The sequence below is a fragment of the Myotis yumanensis genome, unplaced genomic scaffold (assembly GCF_028538775.1).
Source record: "Myotis yumanensis isolate MYYU_CA2020_CCGP unplaced genomic scaffold, mMyoYum1.0.hap1 SCAF_10, whole genome shotgun sequence".
NCBI lineage: Eukaryota > Metazoa > Chordata > Mammalia > Chiroptera > Vespertilionidae > Myotis > Myotis yumanensis.
In genome coordinates, this window is record NW_027223761.1 from 45,550,159 (window position 1) to 45,575,774 (window position 25,616).

General features: G+C 40.5%; 2 protein-coding genes and 1 pseudogene across 2 annotated transcripts in view; 1 reads left to right on the plus strand and 2 right to left on the minus strand.

Moving 5' to 3' along the window:
* The window catches only part of UVRAG (UV radiation resistance associated), a 284,911-nt gene that overhangs the window by 58,649 nt on the left and 200,646 nt on the right, over positions 1-25,616 (plus strand). Inside the window, exon 6 of the mRNA XM_070425651.1 lies at positions 18,992-19,077. Coding sequence (XP_070281752.1) covers positions 18,992-19,077 — 86 coding nt within the window. The remainder of the gene's footprint in view (positions 1-18,991; positions 19,078-25,616) is intronic.
* Positions 11,828-13,223, minus strand: LOC139018209 (mitochondrial dynamics protein MID51 pseudogene; annotated as a pseudogene).
* LOC139018211 (mitochondrial ribosome and complex I assembly factor AltMIEF1-like) lies at positions 13,223-13,562 on the minus strand. The gene has a single exon (XM_070426862.1). The coding sequence runs from the start codon at positions 13,467-13,469 to the stop codon at positions 13,257-13,259; it is 213 nt and encodes a 70-aa protein (XP_070282963.1). The 5' UTR covers positions 13,470-13,562; the 3' UTR covers positions 13,223-13,256.

A 25,616-nucleotide genomic window follows, 5' to 3' on the forward strand; every position in this document is an offset into this window, starting at 1 on the left:
TTATGTAACTTGTACTGTCATAATAACGAAATATTGGGTTATTGACAAAGTACAAAAAGCATTAGATTGGTAAGAATTCTTTCCTCAGACTAAAAAATATAGCAGCAATGTCTTCAGCATCCAGTAGATGGCAGTGCTTTCTCATTTTAATAAAGGAGTAGAATCCAAGTTAAAAGGATCAAATCTTTTTGGAATGAAGTTTAGGAGATTGAAATGGCAATTTGGTGATTAATTTCACAAATACAGCCACATCACTTGATGATCGCAAGTGAATAGTCAAGCTGAGATGAAAGATTTAGGGACAGCAGCAAGTTTCATAGTCTGAGAGCCTGGACAGAGGAAAAGTCCGTTATTTTAAATTTTCCCAAGTTGGGATACTTTTGAAAAGTAGGAAACCTGAATCCCAGTTTTGTTCTGGTACTGACTGTGTTCCTTGAGCAAATCATTTAACCTCTCTTAGCTTTAGGTTCCTCATCTCAAAAGTAAGAATATCTAATTAGCTATTAAATGCTGGGGGAATACCAGAGTTATCCAGTTCAACACCTTTATTTCATGGATGCAGAAACTGAGGCTCAGGAAGTCTCATGAGCTCTTGAACCTGACATGGCAAATATGTTTTATGCTATAGAATATAACTTGGACAAAACTATAGTAACATCGTATACATGTAATATATAATAGTATAAAATCACTACATACTTTCATAGCTCTTAACTTTAAGAATTTGCCTATAAATTATTTCACCCCATCCTAAAAATAGCCTGTGAGGAAGGTCGAGCCTCTATTAGCAGTTTTAGTGGTATCAGTAGCAGGCATCTAATAGGTATAGCATAAGTATTTGGAGAATAAATGAATGGCCAAGATATCAGGACCATTTAGTGGCAGAGCCAGGATCAGAACACATCTCTCTATTTCTAGATATGCATTTTCTTCATTATACATGCCACTTGTGTAAAAGTGATGGATAGATGATTTTCATCATTCGATTTCTTTTTTAGGTTTCTTCCATCTTTTAACTTGATTAACTGTGATTACTTGAGATATCTTCTTTAACTTATAGAAACTTAGTTATTAGTATTTTCATTTTCAGGATAAAGATGCTGAAACCTAGAAAAGTTAAGAGATTTCCATTTAGTTAACTTTATGGCACTGCGAAATTTAAAAAATGGCTATTTTCTCTTGCTAATCAAATTAATGGATGCTAACTTGTTTCCAAAGCACGTTCCACGCAGTATGCAAGCAGAACATTCAGAAGTAGGGATTAAGTGTCACAAGCAGCCTATGTTTTAACAACAGAGAAAGAGCTATGGTATAGTTTCTGTATAGGTCTCAAGCAAAAGTTGGAAAATCATAAAAATAGCTCATTCCTACACATATCCTATTCAGTTTTCTTTGTAGCCACCCTCTCCCCTATTACAAAATGCAAGGAGCAAAGACTAGACAAATCCTCAGGGGCAGTTTCCTTTTTTTTAAAAAAAATTTTATATTTTATTGATTTTTTACAGAGAGGAAGGGAGAGGGATACAGAGTTAGAAACATCGATGAGAGAGAAACATCGATCAGCTGCCTCCTGCACACCTCCTACTGGGGATGTGCCCGCAACCAAGATACATGCCCTTGACTGGAATTGAACCTGGGACCTTTCAGTCCGCAGGCCGACACTCTATCCACTGAGCCAAACCAGTTAGGGCTCGGGGCAGTTTCTAATAGCTGACTGCTTTGTTATAAAACATCTAGGTAGTTATGAGCTCAGTTTTCATCCAGGGTAAAACTTTGTTTCTGAATGATCTGAGCGGTGTGATATCCTAGTTACAGTATTATACCAGGTAGGTATAGAGCTTTTGGAATCGACTATTGCTAGTTTTCATTTGCTGAGTGCCTACTTTATATCAGATACTATACAAGCTACTTCACATGTTTTTATTTAATCTATGTTACAACTCTACAAGGAATTATATCATCGTTTTATAGGTAAAGTACCCTAGAAGAGAACATTAAATTACTGACCCAAGATTACATAGCTAGTAAGATCTGACTTATTCAAAGGCCTTTTCTCTCAACCACTATGCTACACGGCATCTCTACATTTCTTCCCAGTTCATATAGCACGTCACAGTACCAAGTCTCTACCTTTACATTTAACCAGAGATATCCACTCTGTGCATGATGAGAATAAAATGAGAGAGTACACGGGAACGTGCTTTGAGTGATATAAATTGTACAGGCTTTGGGTATTTATTATTGTAGAGTGGGCATGCAATGCCCATGAGGCCATCAACTCTCTGAAGTCCACATAAGTTCCAGGTATTAGTCACTATATTTGGCTTCCCTCTGAGTCTTTTTTTCCTCCCCTTTTCTCTTGGATCAAATTAACTTCTGACAGATGTTTGGAAAATCATCTTATCCTGTAATTCATATTTATAAATCCCCCTGCTGCAGTGTGGTCCCCATTCTCTTTCTTCATTGAAGCCAGAGAATAATCTGGGAAAATGCCATGTTTCCTGTTATGAATTTGGAGGCTCTTGTCTTCTTAGCACAATTTTTGAGCTTTTCAGAATTTTAATACTGGAAAACTCAAAGACAAGCATGGTTCTTCGTATAGATATTTTAGATTCTTGAAAAGTAAATAGAAACAGCTTGACTCGTCCTCACTAGGGAATTCAGAGAGTTTAAATTTTTATTTAGTTTACAATTTTGAAAACTAGTTTTTATTATTCTTTGTTAGATTTGTGGTGAGGGCATTCTTGACCATACCTCCCCCCCCCCCCGCCCCTGCTAGTTTCAGTTTAAACTGTTCTACAAAGCTGGGAATCCCTTTCTTTCATTAAAAAATCTTTCCACTAATGCTAGTTAACATGATGTCACTATTGCCTTTTCTCCCTCTCTCACTTGTCTCTTCTCTCACAGTTGTAGTCATTTGTGTATACATCTTTCTTCCTGTTAGGGCATTAGCTCATGTAGAACTGAGGTTCTGTCTCATTTTTATAATCCTAGGATTTAGTTAGTAAATAGACTTTACTTAGTAAATATTTTTCCATGAGTTGCTGAAGTCTACTAGAATCACATGGTTGCTATCTCTATTCTAGAATACTAGAGGCCCGGTGCACAAAAATTTGTGCACTCGGGGGTGGGGGGACGGGCCCTCAGCCTGGCCTGTGCCCTCTCGCAGTCTGGGACCCCTCAGACTCCCCGGAGTATTGGGCCTAAGCTGGCAGTCAGACATCCCTCTGGCAGCCTGGGATGTCCACTTGCCAGCGGGGAGCAGGCCTAAGCTGCAGTCGGACATCCTTAGCACTGCTGAGGAGGCGGGAGAGGCTCCCGCTACCACCACTGTACTGGCAGCCATCAGCCTGGCTTGTGGCTGAGCAGAGCTCCCCCTGTGGGAGCACACTGACCACCAGGGGCAGCTCCTGCATTGGGCATCTGCCCCCTGGTGGTCAGTGTGTGTTATAGTGACCAGTCATTCCCAGTGGTTCTTCTGTGAGGGTCAATTTGCATATTACCCTTTTATTATATAGGATACTTTTCACTTAAGGTATGGCTACTTTAGCAGGGTCACTTTTAGTCCTCACGCCAGAGAGTGGCATTGATGACAGTCAGTCCACTTCAGACTTGTAGTGTGTGACTACGAATGTGATCCTTTTTTGAGGGTTGTTTGAAACACTGAACTATGAACAAGAATCTATCCCTGTTGATTTTAACTAAAATAAAATAAATAATAAAAATAAATAAATAACGAGCTCTGGCTGGTGTGGCTCAGTTGGTTGGGCATTGTCCAGTGCACCAAAAGGTTGCCTGTTCGATTCCCAGTCAGGGCACATGCCTGGGTTGTGAGTTTGATCCCTGGTAGGGGGCGTGCAGAAGGCCATGTTTCTCTTTCCCTCTCCCTTCTTTTCTCTCTCAGAACCAATTAAAAATGTTTAAAAAAAAATAAAAAGAATTGATTTTAGTTTCAGGATCTGTATACCTTTGCTTAATAACATTATTCTTATTCTCATTGCTTCTTAGTGCTTTGAGGGAGAGGAAAACATTCTCTGTTGTCTCAAACCTTAGACCAAATCTAGGGGAATACACATTTTTAGCTCCAGTTCAGTGTCTAAGAAGATGTCTTGCCTCCCTCCTTAATAGCTCACCATCTGGGCTTCATCAGAGTTCAGAGGCAGGGGGTGTCCAAGGCTAGAAGGTGCTTGACAGAGGTACTTGCACAATTTTTCTCAGTTTTAACTTGGCTGACACTTAAAAGTGTATTAGTGTCCAAATAAACATACACATAGGAACACAGACTGTCTGTTGATTCATCAGGTAGCTATTTTAGGAGTAGTTGTATAAATAAATACTATATATTTTTTTAAGTACATGCATTGCATCTGAAAATGTGTTCAAGTAGTAGAATGAGCCATTGCTGTTGTTTTTTTTTCTTGCCCATTATAATTTCTTATTCTTAAGTAAGTGGAAGGACTATTGGCAAAGTTTACTTACGGTTTTAAGAATAACATAGAAAACTGACAGACAGGCCTGCAAGGGAAAGCTTTCAGTGGAGCCCTTAAATTACTGTCCTTAGGCTTCTACTTGGGCCTTTTGTCTTCACATTAACATACTAGAGGCCCGGTGCACGAAATTCATGCACTGGGGGGGTGTCTCTCAGTCCAGCCTGCACCCACTCGAGTATGGGAGCCTTCCGGGGATGTCTGACTGCCAGCAATCGGACATCCCTCTCACAATCCAGGACTGCTGGCTCCCAACTGCTCGCCTGCCTGCCTGCCTGATTGCCCTTAACTGCTCCCCTGTCAGCCTGATCGCCCCCAACTGCTCTCCCCTGCTGGGCTGATTGCCCCCAACTGCCCTCCCCTGCCGGCCCGGTAGCCCCCAATTGCCCTCCCCTGCTGGCCTGGTCGCCCTTAACTGCCCTCCCTTGCTAGGCTGATTGCCCACAACTGCTCTCCCCTGCCGGCCATCTTGTGACAACATGGACGCTGCCATCTTGTGACGACATGGGGGTGACCATCTTGTGACGACATGGGGGTGACCATCTTGTGACCACATGGGGGTGGCCATCTTGTGCGAGGGTGTGATGGTCAATTTGCACATTACCTCTTTATTATATAGGATTGTTTCTGGATGATTCAGACTCCTCCCAAATCTACATCTCCAGCCTGTATTTCCATACATCCAGACTTGTGTCAGATTGCTTGGATGTTTCAGACTCACAACACTCTATACATCCCAAACTGAGCTCAGTTCCCCTCCCCCTTTCAAAATAACCCTCCTCTGTGTGCTCCTTAGTTCAGTGAATGGTACTGCTATCCATCCATTTTCTCAAGTGAGAACAGGGAGTCATGTTGGACCCCGTCCCCTTTTTAAAAATCATTTATTTGAATCACTACTGATGGTGCCTACTAAATATCTTCTTTCCTGGTTCTTGACTGTATAGCCAGATTTATCTTGCTAAAAATGCTGGTCATGTCTCTTCTTCATGCAGATCATTTCAGAGTAATTAATGAATGGCTTATAAGGTCTTGCTGTGATCTGGTTCCTGATTTCTAAGTACTCCACCATATCACTTTCTTATGCTAAAATTTACCCATCTCAGTTTTAGCTTAGATCCCATTTCCACAGAATGTTTTTCTGTAAATGCCCCCTAAATCCAGTTTGGATCCTCCTCTTATTCCCCATAGCACCTTGCATTTCATTTTCCTTATGATTGACCCTTATTCTGTTATATTCTGATTGCCCATTTGCTCATCTCTCTTTCTTATTACAATGTAAACTGTGTAAGGGGAGGGACAGTGTCTCTCTTCATCGCTAATTTGTCCCTAGTGCTTGGTACTGTGCCTGGTATAGAGTAATAATTTAATAGCTATTTGATGAATGAGTGGATGAAGCTTCTGTAGCAGCAGATCATTAAAAATTCTATTGGGATATACTGCTTGCTCATCATCAGTTATGTAACTTGTTACTCAAAATTCAAGTTCTCTTTTTTAAAGTAGTTTTGACTCTTTCTGCATAGATACCTGTCATTCGTAAGTTATTATAGTTTAAGTGGAACTCTTTATTTTTCTCTCCAGATTTGCTTTCCCTTCCAATTTTCCACATCTTTATAACTATTTTCTCATTTATCCAGGCCTCAAATCTCGTAGTTAGGTTTGATTGATTTCTTTTATCCACTTGATGCAGTCATTAGACTCTTTTGAGTCCTTCTTTGAAATAACTTACATCCATGGCTACTTTTCCATCTCCATTGCCATAATCCAAGCTCAGACTGGCATCCCCAGAGGGCTGATTAGTGCATTAGTTTCCTGGTGGGCCTAATGACTATAGTCTCTATGTATCCACTCTGTCTTATTCACCGCTGCCTAACCAGTCTTCCTAAAGCTCACTCGCATTTTGGTTGTATAGAGCAACTTTTTGTCTGCTAGATGCGTACAGATCTTTGACCCGATTTCCATCTCTCCATTAGCCTAAATTCAGCCAGTGTTGTTTAGGTTCTATCTCTGCTTTTATCTTTACTTCCTCTCTCCCTCTCTCTCTCTTTTTTCATAGTTTGAGTTCTCATTACCTCTAGTAAGTGGATTTTTAATAAAGCCTCCTAAGTGGTATTTGGACATTCTGCCTCCTCCAGTTTATTTTATTTATCATTGCCAGAGTAACCGTCCTTAAATGCAGGTCTCATTATTAGCTGACACGGTCGGAAACCTTTCATGAGCCCTTATTGACCAGAGTTGTCTTGGCTTTTTAGCATGACACACATGGCTCTCTGTGCCCTCATGCTCCCAACTTAATCATTCAGCCATATCTCCCACTGTTTTCCTCTTCAGGATTCCCAGTCATTTTCATACCACAAAGTTGAACAAATTGGACCACTATTTAATGCTCGAATGTAGCTTGTATTTCCCATTGTCATGCTTTGGCCAAATGTATTCGGTCTGTATGGGACTTCCCTTCACTGCCATTCAGCTTTTTAATACTTCTTAATCTATCCCAAATACTGCCACTGGTTGTGATCTTTGATGTTCCTGCTTCTACCTGATGGAATCTTTACCACATTAGAACTCCTGTAGCTTTTCTTTTTAACCTTTCTTTTGGCATCTTTACATTTTTTCCTTTACTTGCAAACTTAACTGGGTTGTATACTTTTATAAGGATGGTAGCAATTGCCTGACGCCTTCTATGTATTAGGTGTTTAGTAAACACTGAAATGAATAAGTGTATGTATAATACTATTTGCTTTATAATCAGTTATCCTGTCACCTGGATTTCTTCAGTACAATTTTTATAGTTTTAATAAAGTTAAGGACAGTCTTAGGACTGCTGTAGCAGCTAAAATGTACGTAACATATTTAAAAGGTGACTCATTCAGTGATCTAATACAGGGGTAAGCAAACTACAGTCCGCATGTTTTTGTGTGTCCAGCAGGCTAAGAATGGTTTTTACATTTGTAATGAATTTGAAGGAGAAAACAAAGAATATGTGAGAGATGATATGTGGTTGGCAAAGCCTAAAATATTTACTATCTGGCCATTGACTGGGAAAGTTTGTTGACTGCTGATCTAGAAACACACCTGATCATCTGCCTAGACTTGCTCCTGCTCATGGGATATGTGAAAATATCTGCTTCCTTGAACAGTTTAGTAGATACTCACCCAGACCTTCTTTGAAAACAAATGGGTAGGCCTGGCTTCAGAAGAATTTTGAGTGACATGTAAATCTCCGGGCTCTTTGGCACTTAGCAGTATCTCACACAGATAACCAGATACAAACGAGCCATTTCTTTCCATTATACCCCTTCATCAGAGGTCTGTCGGGATTGCACATCTGGTGAAGTTAGATGTCATTCAGAACAAGGCTCTTAGCGTATTTCAAGAATGATAATTGCTAAGTGGTGGCTGAAGCAGAAGGGTTTAATAATGTCCTTAAGTTGCCTTAAATGTACATGGACCCAGAATTTTAGAACTGGAAAAGGTCTTAGAGATCAAGTGTAGCATGGTCATTAAGAACATGGGCTGTGGAGCCAGACTGCATGGCTCTTCTACTTAATCCTCTCTGTGGCTCAGTTTCCTCACCTTTAAAGTGGGGATAATAATAGTTTCTGTTTCACAGGGTTGTGTGACTATTAAATATGTTAAACTTTAGCATATGAACATTTATTAAAATTAACATGGGAAACAACACTGCCTGGCATACTGTAAATGCTCACAAATGTTTTCCTTGTGTCTGTTGCTTTCATTGTTTAATGATTGTTTTTAGTAGCAGTAATCTCATCTCATTTTATAATTAAAGAAACTGAGGCCTGGAGGAGTTAAATGTTTTTCTTCACGTTCATGACAGGCAGAGTGGATTAAAAACCTTTCATTTGAGTGCTCTTTCCCTGCTGTAATGTATTGCTTTTAGTTGTGTGTTTGTCGTGTGGACGAGTTTTTAATAGGAAGAAATGTTTGGCAGCTTTTTGCATAAAATAAGAAAGGATAAATGGAATGTTATTAATCATTTCTCCTAAGAATCTTCAGTCTACTTCTAGTGGCTTTTATTATTTTGGATTTTATAGCTAATTTATAGGACTATCTTTCTTATTTTTGTTCTCTTTTTAATCTGCCCTCATGATATGTAAATTACTTCTTAGCCATCTCTTATTTTTTGAGAGAAAATTCACATAACATAAAATTAACCATTTTAAAGTGTACAATTTAGTTGCATTGGTATTTTCATAATGTTGTGTAGCCACCACCTCTATCAAGTTGCATAACGTTTTCATCACCCCAAAAGAAATCCCACATCCATTAAACATTCACTCTACATTTTGCCCTCCCCATCCCCCCGGCAAACACCAGTCTACTTCTGTCTCTGTGGATTTATGTATTCTGAATATTTCATAGAAATGGAATCATGCAATATATAACCTTCTGTGTTTGGGTGCTTTCACTTAGCAGAATGTTTTTGAGGTGCATCCACATGTAACATGTGTCAATACTTCTTTCTTTTTATGGCTGAGTAATATCCCATTGTATGAATATGCCATATTTTGTTTATCCATATCTGTTGATGAATGTTTAGCTATTTCTATCTTTTGGCTATTGTGAATAGGGCAGCTATGAACATTTGTGTACAAATACTTGTTTAAGTACCTGTTTTCAATTCTTTTGGACATATACCTGGACTGGCATTCCTGAGTCATATGGTAATTCCGTTTAACTTTTTGAGGAATTGCCAAATTTTTTTTCCTCAGAGGCTGACCATTTTACATCTCCAGCAGCAATGTATGAGGATTCTAATTTCTCTACATCCTTGTCAACAGTTACTTTCTGTTTTTTACCCCCAATCTTAAAATTCTATCTATCATCTATCTATCTATCCATCCATCCATCCTAGCGGGTATAAAGTATCTCATTGTAGGTTTTTAAAAAAATACGTTATTTTATAGATACTTTTAGAGAAAGAAGAAAGGAGAGAGAGAGAAACATTGATGAGAGAGAAACATCTATCAGCTGCCTCCTGCACACCAACTACTGGGGATTGAGCCCACAACCCAGGCATGTACCCTGATTGGGAATCAAACCTATGACCACTTGGTGCTTGGGATGATGCTCAACCAACTGAGCTATACAGGCTAGGGCTCTCATTGTAATTTTGAGTTGCATTTCCCCCAATGACATTGAACATCTTTTTATATGCTTGTTTGCTATTTGTGTAACTTTTTTTGGAGAAATGTCTTTAAGTACTTTGCCTATTTTTAATTAGATTTTGTAGCTAATTTATAGGTCTCTTTCTTATTTTTGTTCTCTTTCTCATCATGTTTGTCTTGTTATTGTTGAGTTGTCAGAGTTCCTTATGACTTCTGGATATTAGACCTTCATCAAATATATGATTTGCAAATATTTTCTCCCATTTTAGTTTGTTTTTGCATTTCCTTTATAGTGTTCTTTACACAAAAAGTTTAAAATTTTGATGTAGTTTAATTTATTATTTCCTTGGATGGTCATACTTTTGGTGTTATATATCTAAGAATCCATGGGCAAATCCCAGGTTATATAAATGTACCTCTGTGTTTTCTTCTAATAGTTTTATGTTTTTAGCTCTTACAATTAGACTTTGTTAAATTTTGGGGGTAATTTTTGTACATGGTATTAAGGATGGACCCAACTTCATTCTTTTGCATGTGGCTACTCAGTTGTTTCAGCATCATTTGTTGTAAACACTGTTCTTTCCCCATTGAATAATAGTCTTGGCACCTTTGTTGAAAATCAATTGAATATAGGTATATGAATTAACTTATGGGTTCTCAGTTCTATTCCACTTATCTATATATCTCAGCTTATGCCAATACTACACTTGTGGTTACTGTTACTTTGTAGTAAGTTTTGAAATTGGTAAGCATGAGTCCTCCAATTGGTGTATATTACATTGATTGACTTTCATTTATTTATTTATTTATTTATTTATTTATTTTGCACTGGCATTGTGTATTAAACACTCCTCCCCACCCTCAGGATACTTTTTACATTGCAATAAATAGTGCAATTGTAGCAGCGGGAAACAAGGAGCGTAGGAAGTCCCCACCTCCTTCATATGTTTTATCCGTGTGCACTCTTCCTAGGTAGCACCAATCTCCCCAGGTGCTGGGTGAGAGAGAGACAGAACTGGGGTGGGGTGGGGGATTGGGGAGAGGTCTGAGCATGTTTGAGTGCCCTTTGGCCTCTGGAGGTGCCTGGAAAGTTCCGCAAACAGCCCTCTCACATTACTGTGGCGGACGGTTAGGACTGTTCTTGCTCTAAGACAACATCCTAGAAAGGCAGGCCTGATGGGGGAGAAACATGGTCACTGAGCCACAACTGAGGACTGGGTCTTCCAGCTGACATCCTGCTGCCTGTCCACCTCCCTTCGACCTCTAGGGCTAAGGCTGTGTTCTTGAAGGCCTCTAAAGGACAAGGAGGCAAGGAAGGAGTGAACGAACGCGCTCATGCAGAGGTGCTGCCCTTGCAGCCCCCTCCCTCCTTGTCTCCCTCTGACTCCTGCACACAGGTGGTGTGGCCTGGACCAGCCACATGAGCTGGAGACATCAAGTACACAGATCCTCTCCCAGGCCACCTCCGGTTCCCCCATTCTGCACGCTCACTGGTGGCCACTAAAAAACACACTCTCCAAATAACATTGCATCAGTTTATCTTGAGCCCCCACTCTGTGTGGGTCAATGACTGTGTTCCCATGAGAGACCTCTCAGCACTAGGGCTAGGAGTTGGTCAGGAGGTTGGGGGAATAGGCTGCTTTTCCAGGAACCTGAATCCAAGGTCACTGTACCCCCAGAAACCCTAAATACTGTCTGAGCACTCTGCAGAGGTCAGCTTGGAAACATGCAATAAGGTGAGTGATATTCAACTAAAGGCAACATCTTGATTAGGCAGGTGTGCTCCAGGGAAAGGAACAAAACAAGGCATGAACAATAGGAAAAGGTAGAGAAGACGCGGAAGAGAAGCAGGCCAAAGGGCAAGGCGGGACAGACAGGAGCAGAAAACCTGGGCCACATGCAAAACACCAAGTGTTTTCAACAGCTCAGGCCAGTGCTCCACCTGGTCAATTCATTCCAGCAAAACTAGTCTGGAGCGAGGGGTAAAGGAGAAGGAGGGAGCACAGTGTTTGGTAACAAAAATAGAAAGGGTTGGGTTTGAGAAAATAGGAGATTTAAAAGATGTCATTCTAATCAGCATGAAGTGACCAGGGCGATGGACAACAGGACAGGAGGCACCTAGGGACCCTGTGAGGCACCATCTCTAGAGCCGTGATTCTAACAGAGAATCCAGGGCCTGACTGCCCAGAACCCCTTTGGCCCTCACCTGCCCTACGTCTGCAGCAGCACCTCTGGCTCAGACAATGAGCAATAGAGAGTGTATCCCAATTCGTCTATTTCTTCAGGGGTGAGCTCAGCAAATAAGTTCACCTTGGGGTTTAGGGCGCTGGGCAGGACTCCGGCCTCTAGGTACCTGATGAGTCCCCTCAAGGCCTGCAGGAACCGATCGGCCAGCATATCTGGAGACCAGTCAGCCTCCTCCTGGGCCAAGTGGAGGATGACATTCGTGAGCTGGCTGTCAGTGAGGTGGCCCAGAGCTGGAGTGGACTTGCATATGGCCTTGAGGATCTTGAGGCACAGAGATCGGCAGCCCGAGTCGGCCTGGTCCAAAGCCCACAGGCGCGCCGCCTCAGCAGGACGCAGGCTCAGCCGCCACAGGTTGTCATACTGGGCTAGCCGGTTTGGTCTGGCCACCAAGACAGTGTCACCGAGAGTCACTGATGGCAAGAAGTCAATGACAAGATGTTTGTCACGCTCATATTGCACTTCCAGAGTCAAGGCCTCTGGGGGGGGTGCCGGACGGATCACATAGTCCAAGAGAGACCCTATGGCCGGCCAATTGATGGAGCCAGCCACTACCTTCTCAAATGTGTCTGCCACTGTCTTTGGGGACAGGTAGCCCCCTACTACACAGCGGTCCCAGTAACTACTACCACGAGGAAAGTACTCTGGGTTCTCACGGCGAACCAGGAAGAAGCCAGGGACATTCATGATGGTGTCCTCACCAGGAATACACGACCACAGGTTCTGCTCCAGGACAAGGGGCACAATGAGTTGGATGTGGTCGGCTGTCACCACCTGCAGGTCATCATAGAGGCTGCCACTCAGGTACATGTCCCGAAGTGGCATCTCAGGCAACTTGGCCCGCAGGAAGCCCCGGAGCTCAGCACATATGTCCACGGCAGCTTGCTTGGCCTGAGCCTGCTCACCAGCAGGGATGGCAGCCCGGTTCCGGTAGTAAGAAAGAAGTTTCTCCTGTGTCAAAGGCCGAGGAGTCTGTGGGAAGGGTCTGCAGGGACCGGCTCAGGCCTGTCTTCATGTCCTTGTTCAGCAGTCGGGGGGAGCCCATCCAGGCTGGTTCTTCCCAGCTCCTTTTCCCCGAATGGCCCAGGCGGGTGGGGCTGGTAGGGGCACTGATTGCCCTGTCGTACATCCGCTTAACCGCCAGCGTAGCGATGCCCAGCATGGCCGCTCCGCCCACCCCCAGCACCAGCCGGGCATTGGAGAGCACAAAATCAATGGCTGTGCCGATGCCATTGTCATCCTTCTTGCCTTTGCGCTCGCCAGCGCCTGCCATTGCTCACCTGCAGCTGCTACTGCATCTGTGAGGTGTGAGGGGAGAGGGGGAGCAGGAGGGTCCACAGAAGGCACCTTTGCCCTCCTTCCCTTGAATTAGGATGGCAGAGGAAAGGAGAGGATCCTAAATAATGCCCCCCAGTCTGCGCTGGAGGAAGACCAGGCCCTTCTCCATCTGCCTCTCCCGGGCCTCAGGATCCTCTAGCTTCTGATTTTTCCGGAACTCACGGCAGATGGAGGCAAGATAGAAGTCCTGGTCCGTGTAGCGAAGCTCTCGGCCCTGGCACAGCAGAGCCCGGTAGAGACTCAACACCGCCTCTCGGCTCCACGGGGCCATGGGGGACTGGCAGGTGCTGGGCGTCAAGCCGCGGGCCACGCTACGACTCCTCGGGACTCGCCTCTCGCCCGGTACCTCTCCCCGGGTCACCCAGCAACATGGCCCCTCGACTTTCATTTATTGAACCACTCTTATATACCTTGAATAAAGCCCACTTATTCCTGGCATATAATCCTTTTAAGAAATTATTTTTAATTGTGGCAAAATATACAGAATGTAATATTTATCACCTTAACCATTTTAAGTGTACAGTTTAGTAGTATTAAGTAAGTTTACATTGTTGTGCAACCATCGCCACCATCCATCTCCAGAACTCTTTTCATCTTGTAAAACTGAAACTCTCTACTCATTAAGCACTAAGTCTCCATCTTCCCCTTTCCCAAGTGTCCTGGCACACACCCTACTGTTTCTATGAATTTGACTACACTAGGTACCGTATGTAAGTGGAATCATACAGTATCTTCTTTTGTCACTGGCTTCTTTTATGTAACACTAGGGACCCAGTGCATGAATTCATGCACCTTGAAAGGAACTGTGTGGGCTGCGAGGCTGCAGTGGGCACAGGGGTGCCCCCGCTCAGTCCCTCCAGCCATGGCCCCTGGTTCCCTGTCTGCCAACAGCCCCGTTCCTGCCATTGCCAGTCCCATGGGCTGACGCCACCGGCCCTGCTTGCACCCGCTGATGGCGTGGAGCAATTGGGGCCAGTGCCAGCAGCAGGTTGGAGCAGGGCCGGAGCCGTCAGTGGGTGTGAGTGGCAGCTGCTGCCCCGATCGCCCCTCAGGAGCAGGGGGAGGTGGAGAAGCCCTCAGGGACGATCGGGGCAGTAGCCGCTGCTCGCACCCACTGATGGCGCCAAGCGATCAGGACTGGTGCCGGGTGCCGGCAGCGGGTGTAAGCAGTGGCTTCAGCGCCAGCTGCGGGTGTCAGCAGGGCTGGTGCCAGCAGCAGATGCAAGCACCGGGCAGGACCACAGTGCGCAGGAGCAAAGAATTTTTAGTAACCACCAGAGGCTTGCCCTGGAGACAGTGACTGGCGCCCCTACTTGGTCTGGCGCCCCCGCTCACCTCCTCCACCATCCTGCTGTGGCCGACACCCACCATGTTCCATGTTCTGTGCGCGCCCCCTGATGGTCAGTGCACGTCATAGCGACCGGTTGTTCGGTTGTTCCACCATTCGGTCTATTGGTATATTAGCCTTTTATTATGTAAGATAATGTCGTCCATATTATAGCACACATCAGAATTTCCTTCCTTTATAAGGCTAAATAATATTCCATTGTATGAATATATGCTACACATTTTGTTTGTTGATTCATCTGTTGATGGACCTTAGGTTTCTTCTACCACTTGACTGTTGTGAATAATGCTATTATTGAACATGGATGTAAAAAATCTGTCTTTGAGTCTTGTAATTCTTCTAGATATATGTCCAGAAGTAGAATTGCTGGACCAAATAGCATACACCTTTTTAAATATTCTACTGGATTAATTTTGCTAATATTTTGTTGAAGATTTTTACATTTGTATACATAAGGGATATTGGTCTATAATTTTCTTGTGATATTATCTGGCTTTGTTATCAGAGTAATACTTGTCTCATAAAATGAGTTAAGAAATATTTCTTCCTCTTCCATTTTTGGATAGACTTTGAGAAGGATTAGTGTTATTATTTTAAAAAAAAATGATTGGTAGAATTCACCAGTCAATTCATGTGGTTCTGGGCTTTTCTTTCCTGGGATTTTTATGATTACTGATTCAACCTTTTTACTTGTATTCTGACTTTGTTAAATTAACATTTGTTAAGTGGAGCATAGGGGGCCAGATGGTGAGCTATGATTAACCACAGATCATAAGAGGAATTACAGGAGATGCCTCAAAGAGCCACCTAGGGGCAGGAGACAGAGGCAGCACCTTGGTACATGCCTTTATTAGAGTCCATGGGTGGAGTGCTTTGGGCTTTCTGGGCTAGGGCTGAGCTGGTCAATTTAAACCAAAGGAGCAGAGTTTTGGTAGTCTCCATGTTTGTTTGTTTTTTATTTAATTTTCTTTTCTTTCCTTTATTGATTAAGGTATTACATATGTGTTCTTATCCCCGCATTGCCTCTCCACCCCCCCACTCATGCCCTCATCTCCATTGGGTGTTTTTTTCTAGCGTGTGCATAAGGCATACAGGTGCCGGTAGCAGGGGAGACGACTGCTTGATCACAAGTCAGATCAGGAACTTACTTTTGCTTCTGACTCTGTGAGCTGCCATCCAGGTGTGCGCTTCCCTGAGGGGCTAGTGTCAGTTTAAGGTCCTCGCGGGCTGCCTGCTCAAGTAAAATGGATGCCAAGGCAGCAATACCGTGGAGTAGCTTAGCTAAACTTTTAGACAATTTGTAGGTCTTTTCAGATTTTCTGTTTTTTCTTGAGTTATTTTTGTGTTTTGAGTTGTTTCCATTTATCTAGGTTATCTGATTTGTTGGCATGCAATTGTTCATAGTGTTCTTCTGTAATACTTTTTATTTCTGTAAGGTTGGTGATAATGTTCTCATTTTCACTCTGATTTTAGTGATTTGAGTCTTCTCTCTTTTTTTCTTGCTCAGTCTAGCTTTAGGTTTGTCAGTTCTGTTGATCTTTTCAAAGAACTAACTTGGTTTTTTTGATTTTTTTTCTTTGTTGTTTTTGTATTTTCTATTCCATGGGTCTCTGCTCTAATTTTTATTATTTCCTTCTTTCTTGTTTTGGGTTTAGTTTATTCTTTTTCTATTTTCTTAAGGTAGAAGATTATTGATTTGAGCTCTATTTTTTTTTTTTAGATGTAGATGTTTGCAGCTATAAATTACACTCAGAGCCATACCGGCCAGGCGCCATTCTTTAATTTTCAATCTATTTGTGTTTTTGGTTCTAAAGTGCATCCCTTGTAGATAGCCTATAGTGGATTGCTTAAAAATATATTTTCTGCCATCCTCTGCCTTTCAGTCCACTTACATTTAATGTAATTACAGATATGGAAGTTCTGCCATTTTTCTATTTGCTTTCTCATATCATTTTTGTTTCTTATTTCCTTCATTACTACCTTTTTTGGTGTTATCTACTTTCTCATGTAACATTTTCATTCTTTTCTCATTTATTTTACTATGTATCTTTTAGTTATTTTCTTAGTGGTTACCCTGGGGATTACAATTAACATATTAATTTACAACAATCTAATTCAAATTAATATCAATTTAGTTTCACTATTGTATAAAAACTTTTCTTATATATTACCGTAGACCAATTCCAGCATATCATAATTTTAAGAGAGCTCCGTTCCCCTTTGTGTTACTATTGTCACAAGCAACATCTTATTTATTATTTTTATTATATTTTTATTGATCTCAGAGAGGAAGGGAGAGGGAGGGAGAGAGAGAAACATCAATGATGAGAGAGAATCATTGATTGGCTGCTTCCTGCACATCCTCTCCTGGGGATTGAGCCCGCAACCCAGGCATGTGCCCTTGACCAAAATAGAACCTGGTACACTTTTGTCCGCAGGCTGATGTTCTAGCCCAACGGTTCTCAACCTGTGGGTTGCGACCCTTCTGGGGGTCGAACAACCCTTTCACAGGGGTCGCCAAAGACCATCGGAAAACACATATATAATTACATATTGTTTTTGTGATTAATCACTATGCTTTAATTATGTTCAATTTGTAACAATGAAAATACATCCTGCATATCAGATATTTACATTACGATTCATAACAGTAGCAAAATTACAGTTATGAAGTAGCAACGAAAATAATTTCCTGGTTGGGGGTCACCACAACATGAAGAAGTGTATTAAAGGGTCGTGGCATTAGGAAGGTTGAGAACCACTGTTCTAGCCACTGAGCCAAACTGGCTAGGGCACAAATTACATCTTTATAATTGTGTGATCATCAAGATAGTTCTGTAATTATTGTTTCATATGTTATCTAATTGATTTTTAAATGCTAAACCAACTTTACATTTTTAGAATAAATTAAGTCAATAATGATGTGTGTTATTATTTTATTCTTATAATATATTGCTAGTTTATTTTTTATTTTTATTTTTTTAAAATATATTTTATTGATTTTTTACAGAGAGGAAGGGAGAGAGATAATTAGAAACATTGATGAGAGAGAAACGTCGATCAGCTGCCTCCTGCACACCTCCTACTGGGGATGTGCCCACAACCAAGGTACATGCCCTTGACCAGAATCGAACCTGGGACCTTTCAGTCCGCAGGCTGACACTCTATCCATTGAGCCAAACCGGTTAGGGCTTGCTAGTTTAATTTGTTAATGGTTTGCCAAGGATTTTTGTGTCTGTGTTCATGAGGGATATTGGTTTGTAATTGTGTGTGTGTGTGTGTGTGTGTGTGTGAGAGAGAGAGAGAGAGAGAGGGTGTCTTTGTCAAGTTTTAGCATCAGTAATGCTAGTCTTATGAGTTGAAAATTGTTCCCTTTTCCTCTATTTTATGAATGAGTTTGTGTTAATTAATGTTATTTCTTAATGCTTAGTAGAATTCATCAGTGAAACCATATGGACCTAAACATTTTTGTGGGCAGCTTTTTAAAATATTCACTTAAAAAAACATATAGGGTTACTCAGTTACTGTTTCATGATCAATTTTGACATTTCGTGTTTTTCCAAGTAGTTTGTCTAATTCATCTAAGTTGTCAAATTCAGTAGCATAAAGTTGTTCATAATATTCTAATAACCTTTTTTTGAGGTAGCATGGGTTAGTAGTATTTTAATGTCCGTAGCAACAAAGCTTTAAAAATGCTTATAATGGTATTATAACAAACATTTATATAGTGCTTATTACATATATTTTACTTTTCAAATATTAACTTTTTTAATTCCCACAACCATTTGTGAAGTAGGTAATATTATCACTCCATAGTACAGAAGAAGAAACCAAGGTTAAACTGAGAATGCGCAGATACCTTGCTCAAGAGACTACAGAGCTGGTGTATTAAGGGCTTACATTGTAATCAGGTGGTCTGGGTCCAGAGTCCTTTTTTCTTAACTACTATTTACTTTATCTGCCTTAAATGATAAATACCTGTTCTGTAATTCTTATGGGTTGTGCCATGTTTTCTCTAGAAACCATCCTTGCTCCCACCATCTTTGTACCACTAAGTGGAAATGTTTGTTTCTGGTATTCGTAATTGGAACTTGGAATGCCTTTTCCCCCATAAAAACATTACATGCAATGACTAGGTATACTTGAAATATTATTGTTAATACTCTTCTTCAGTCACATATGTAAAAAAGACTTCTGGGGCTTCTCTGCGAAATTCACTGCAAAATGTGAAACATTGTTTCTGTGGAAAAATATTAGAGGAAATTTATTTTGAGTTCACTTGTATAAAATGTTAAATTTTAGTTATATGGAAGTTGTAATTTTTGAATCTCTTAACAATTTGAATTTACTGAAGTGTTTATAAATCATAATGTTAAAAATACAAACATGATTAATTGTGCATATATTGTTTCACTTTGATTAATTTGTTAATTAATATCTTTTAGGGTTATTCAAATGCTCAGAAGAATATTCTTCTTCAGGTGGATCAGAACTGTGTTCGCAATTCTTATGATGTCTTCTCTTTGCTGCGGTAAGAAACTTTGTAGAGTCCTCCTGCATTTTCTAAAGAATCTTCCTCATTTTGAGTCTGTGACATTTCAGGGTGAGGAAATGTATGGGAGGTTTAGAAGCCGTTATTCAGGCTTGGCATTTTTTAGTGAGAGCTTCATAAATTTTGTAGCTACAATGATTTAAGTGTATCTCCTTCACAAAACCTTTGAAAAGTCATTTCCTTTCTTTGGACAGTGGGAGAGAGTGATTGGAAGCCAGTGATCTTAAGACAGGGGCATGAGCTATTTCTAGTCTTTTGCACTAGAAAGAGCAGCAAGCAGAAGTACAAAATTTAGACTTATCAGAATTTTAACAACTACAGCGTTACTAGAAAAGCCCTCCTATAGCCCCAGACACAGCTTAGAGTTTTGACCTGCTGTTCATCTTTTAAAAGAACCATGTTTGGCAGGGCAAAGGAGCTTTGCACGAATCTCATGTTCAGAGGCTTAACTGCTGCAACTCTGTATTTTTATAATGTCTGGCTTAATTTTGAAAGATTTTAAAATTTGTTTTTAATTTTCAGTGTTGTAGATCATCTAGGACATTTTCCTAAGAGGCAGGTTACTAAAATAAATGCAGTTCAAAATAAAGTTCACAGTGACACTCAACCTGTGTTCACCCTCCTCAGACAGATGGTTCATTGAAATTTGATTTTGGAAGTCTTTTTCTAATGTTTACATAACACATCATAAATTTCAGACCATTAGACATCCCTTATATATCTACTAGAGGAAGAGTCCAGAAGGATTATTGGACTCTTGTCCCATTGGACGATTATTTATTTTATAAACATTATGAAATGGGCCTTTCCTTTGCAAATCTTGAATTTTATTATCCATGATGATAGAGAGTTTGGTCACATGGATTGTATAAATTGCTCTTAAGAGACAATGATTTCAACTAAAGTAACCACACACATTTGATGACTTTTGATTCTCATCTGAGAAGTACTTTCACTTTGAATTCTTAGGCTAAATAACAGAATGAATAGGATTTAGTAACCAGATAGTAGAGAAAGCAGGAGGTGTCAAAATATGTAACTCATATTTTTGAGCCCATTCAGTTTGGGACTACATTAATTTTTAAGTATTGGAAAGAAGACTGTACAGAAATAATTTGAAATGTGAGTAAGCCACTAATATTTCTTGACCTGTTTTCTTAAGTAAAATGAGAGTATAGATATTATTTTAAAGATATTTTCCAAGTATGAGATTCTGTGACCTTATTAGAGAAATCAGTAGATTAAAAGAGAAAGGAATGCAAAGTCAGTGAGGAGGAGAGGATTTGGGAAAGGCAGCATCATAAACTAAGAGAATTAGATTCAAGGAACATCAAAAGCTCTTCATGATACAGAAGAATGGAAACTGATCAGACAGACTGTAGCATCTTGGGAAGCAGCACGGCATAATAGAGAATGCTTCCATCAACCTGACCCTGACTTGAGTTATCCTTGATTTATCCAATTCGTTTAACCTCTGTGATTCCTCTAGAAGTTGGAAGAAGTGAAGTGTAATTTACAAGCATTTTCACATTTATGATCTCATTCTCTTAGAAGCTTTTTATGTTCACACACCAGTGTAGAAGCTGAAGTCAAGAGGTGTTAAATGATTTATTTACCTGAGGGCACACAGTAGGAAAGAGCCAGGCTGGAGGTCAGTATGAAGGTTTTCTGACAAGCATGTTTTGTAGATCCTTTTCTAAGTCTCACTTACCTTTGTAGGCTGGTGGTTATGAGGTGAACAGTGGAAGTGGCTCAGTTAGTTAACACTGATCTTGCAATGATATGCCTCTTGGGGGTTTCATTTCTAGGGTATCTTTCAGAGTCCTCAGGTGGGTTAGCAGTTTGAATTGCCTTATTGACAGTGGCCCTATCTTTACCATTGTGTTAAATCATTTATAGCTGGTAGCACATTCCCAGGGAAATGCAGCTTTCTCTGAACATTCTCTCAAGACATTAGAAAAAAAGTAACCATCATCTCTCTGCTCAATCAAAAGTGCTTGGAAAACAGTTTTGTGTCCATCAGTTTTGTTCATAGTTTGCCTTCTTTATTTAACTCAGGCAACATTGTTCCTGGATGAGAATAATTTAAGAAATATATCTTCTCTTTTCCTGATGCTTTCTTGGTTTGTGAAATTGTTACTTCTTGATCTGTAATTTTATGTGAAAACACACAGTCAGAATTTTTTAATATCACTTTTAACTCCACAAGATTCTCCGTGTCTTTTGGAGTCAGGATCCGAATCCAGGTCTCCTGGTTCTGTTTTTTGAGAGTGTATTCTAATTAATAACTTTCACTGTGTTGTTATGTGTGACTGTCTCAGGAAAGTAGGAAATCTTGACTAAGGCAAGGATTTGGAAGCACCAAAGACCAGGGTTAAAACTCCTTCAGATGGATGTGATGTACCATTTTTTAGGAAAACAATACCCTGAGGTTTTACTCAGATTTTTTTCGCCTATAGTGAAGAATTTAGGCTAATTTTAGTTGTCAAAATAATAGAAACTTTTTCTAAATTTACCTTTAGTGTGTGCAAAGGTAATTAAATTTTTGCTTCTTTAACCCTTGGGAATTCCTGGATTAAGAGTTAGTTTTCGTGTAAGCCAGTGGTTCTCAACCTTTTGGCCCTTTAAATACAGTTCCTCATGTTGTGACCATAAAATTATTTTTGTTGCTACTTCATAACTGTAATGTTGCAACTGTTATGAATCATAATATAAATATTTGATATGCAGGATGGTCTTAGGCGACCCCTGTGAAAGGGTCGTTCAACCGCCAAAGGGGTCACGACCCACAGGTTGAGAACCGCTGATGTAAGCAGACATTTAATTAAGAGCCATTTGATCTTTACCACAAGGTGTCGATGTTGCTCTTTAACTGGCATTTGAAGTTTATTTTACAATGCTGAGGTGAGAAAAATAGGGTTAAAGATTAAAAATAGGGCATTTATTTTTAGGAGTTAACTTTTTTCTATTATTCCTTCTAGGTTAAGGGGTTTCTAGATGTATTAGATAGCCTTTTCCTGTTGGTTCTGTTAATATTTTTTTCTCTTTTAGGGAGTTATTGAAAGATGCTAAAGAGAGGAGGAAGGACATGGTCAGGTGTGCAATTTAGAATTCTAACTATGGTAACAGTACGGACAAGACCTGAGGGAAGAGACTGATAGCAAGGAGGTATCTGTAACCCTACCTGTTCTCTGTGATTGAAAGATGATTTTTGATGTTTAAAAACTAATTTTTTTCTTTCTTTCACATGTCCTCAAAAAGGTAGTTTTATCGAAGTGAGATATGTAGGCATAATTCTGGTTTTCTTCTAGTATAGTTCTTATTTTTTTTCCCTTCCCCTTTTGACTTGTCCTACATTAGGCAGTTTAATAGGTGGAAGTATGGTGTGGAAGTCATGGGCCCTCCACTGAGATTCCAGTTGTAAAACTGCCATATGCCCATAACTGGATGCAAGACTTTGGGCAAGTTCATTTGGTATGTTGCAAACTGCTCCTGTAAAATAGGGATAGGGTTTGTCTCAGAGGAATATTCTGAGAATAAAATTAGGTAAAATGCTGGAAACATTCTACTATAGTTACTTGCATATAGTAGACATTTAATAAATAAAAGTTTTCACTTTCCTCTTTACTTCCCCATCTTATGCCAGTGTTCTTTTTTATGTCATCACTGGCTTTTCCAATATTTAGCACAATTTTCCTTTCTTGCCCTTCTAATGCCTACCACCTGTGCTACTAATCCTAAACAGTCACGATAAAAATGGTTTAGCATGTGTATGTCTTTTTCTTCCTAACGACATTGAAAACTTCATAAAGGACAGGATTATTTCATATGTTTCATATGGTTATATTTCTTCTTTCTATCTTATCGGGTTCTTGGTCTTGTTGGTGTTCCCATGGATCCTGTTGTGATCCTAGAGGCCTAGTTCCTGTGGGTCCTAGGACTCTTTCGCATTGCTTTCTGCCTGAGTACTCTCTTCCGTTACCACAGCTTCCACAAACTCTTCCACATGTTAATGACTCTCAGATCTATATCTCTAGTTCCTACCTCTTTTTTTTTTTCATTTCTGATCTGTTTTTTTTTTCCCAATCACCAGTGGACACTTACACTTTCATGATGTGTGGGAACCTCAGCCCTAACATGGCAAGAGCTACACTCATTGGCCTAGTTTTCCTTTCCTTTTCCTTGGTTTGCTAGTGGTATTATCACCATTTCAGGTACCGCAAGTGAACACACCCCTCTTTGTTTTCACCTCTGTTTTCCTGGACTATTTTCTGACCTTCCAACTAATCTCCCTATGACCATTTTTTTTTAAAAATGCAATTAATAGCAATTATTTATGGAGTACTTTGTGCCAGGAATTATTATTATTCTAATTAATTATTCTCTTAATTCTCACTACAACCCTCTGTGGCAAGAATTATTCCTATTCCTATTTGCAGATGATGAAATTGAGGCACAAAGCAGTTAAGTTGCTTATTCAAGGTCACACAACTAGTGTTAACCTGTATTCAACCCAGACAGTCTAGCTCCCAAGCCCAGGTTCTTAACCAGTACATCCTACTGCTTTGTAATTTTGTACACTGCTCCAGTATAATTCATCTGCCACATTTATGCCAGAGTGACCTTTTTTATTTTTAAAATTTTTTTATTGTTGAAAGTACTACATATGTTCCCTTATTTTCCCCTATCGACTCCCTTCAGGCCTCCCCCTCCTGCCTCACCACCCCACTGTCTGTGTCCATGGGTTATGCATTATGCATACAAGGACTTTGTTTGATTACCTCCCACCCACCCATCCTCCCCCGCCTTCCCTCTGAGATTCAGCACTCTGTTCCATGCTTCCATGTCTCTGGATCCACTCTGTTCATCAGTTTGTTAATTAGATTCCATATATGAGTGAGATCATGTGATACTTGTCTTTCTCTGACTGACTTATTTCACTTAGCATGTTACTCTCCAGGCAGAGTGATCTTTTTTTAAAAGATAAATCAGTTTTGTCATTAGGTTTAGAAATCTTTGAATAAATGTGGTATTCAAAAGATGTTGTTCTAACACTTCATAGGGACTAGTGTCCTTATTTCAAGTCTTCCTACACTGCCTGTGCAATTAATAGCTAGCATTTATTGGGCACTTACTGTGTTATATTAGTTCTTCATTGTCTAGTTCTCTTGTCAGCACCCTCAAACTGAGAGCTCCTTTAGGCTGGAATCCTTGTTTTATCAATCTTTGTATTGGTGCTTTCACAGTGCATATTCTATGTAATAAAAGACTAATATACAAATTATCCCCTTGACCGGGAGTTCAACCGGAACTTCGACCAGGGGGCGGGGCCAGGTCCCCCCCTCCACCAGGCCGGCCCCACCCATGGTCGTCCCCCCCCCCCCCCCCCCCCCCCGCCCATTGGGGCTGGGGCCGGCTAGCAAACTGCCCGCAGCCCCTCCCCACAGCCGGCCCTGCCCCTGATCGGCCCCAGTCTGGGTGGACTGGACCTACCTGTGCACAAATTTGTGTACTGGGCCTCTAGTCATATATATTAAGCATTTATTATCTGCAAATTGAACTATTCTTCAGGTTGTAGAGGACTAAGTTTTGATGCCTATTACTGGTTTGCATCTGGCTAAATGAGAGTTGTAAAAAATTTTTAGGCTGGTATCTAAAAAGTGTTGAAAATATAATCAGATATGTGAACCTTCAACTGCCTCTTTTCTTTCTTCCCTTCACATAACACCTGGTGAGATTTCAAGATCCTGTGACTTTTAATTTTATTCCTTACATAGATTTTTCTGGAAGATCTTTATCTGGCTGTCTGGAGGCAAATTGCCCCCCCCCCCCACCCCCCCTTGATAGAAAATACTTTCTGCTATAAAATTTTAAACTTAGAAAGGAAATGGTTATATCAGATAAATTATTCTTAGGGTGATATTTAGAAAACAGATGGGGTGAAATGTATAAGGGCATTAACTGTCCATAATCTTTAAATTTTGCATGTGATCACCAACTTTTGATCTCTTCCTAAGTAGTAATTGCAAGTATACAGAATATAGCTAAGTACTCAGCTGAAAGTGAAATCTGTCACAAAATTTATGTATTAAAACTCATATTCTTTTCTATGCATTGTAGAGACTAGCCTCTTAAGCCAGTGTCTGGGTGCTTGTTTTTAATAAATTAGAAAGGGAACTAAGAGGATTACTGTTAAGGTAGACACACTGACAGCAAGCAAGGAGAAGTGAAAGCTGATAGTTTGCTGTTTGTGATGTACTCTTTGATTCTGGAATATAACTGAGTGGTAAATCGTATTAGCTACTGTCTTACCTTTGTAGTTGCTACGTTTGGATTTGCTAGTAGCCCTCTCTCACTACTTCCCATAAAAGGAGGGCCGGGGAGAAATATTTTAATTGTAAAGAGAGACTAAGTAAGAAAATAGAGGCAGCTTACCTCTTCCACCATGTGAGGTTATGTGCAAGCAGCCAGTCCTTTACCCAAGCACCTCTCCATGTTGCAGTTCACTAAGTTAATAA

Coding starts and splice junctions, on each gene's coding strand:
- LOC139018211 (XM_070426862.1), bottom strand. CDS start 13,469: ATGGCCCCGTGGAGCCGAGAGGCGGTGTTGAGTCTCTACCGGGCTCTG.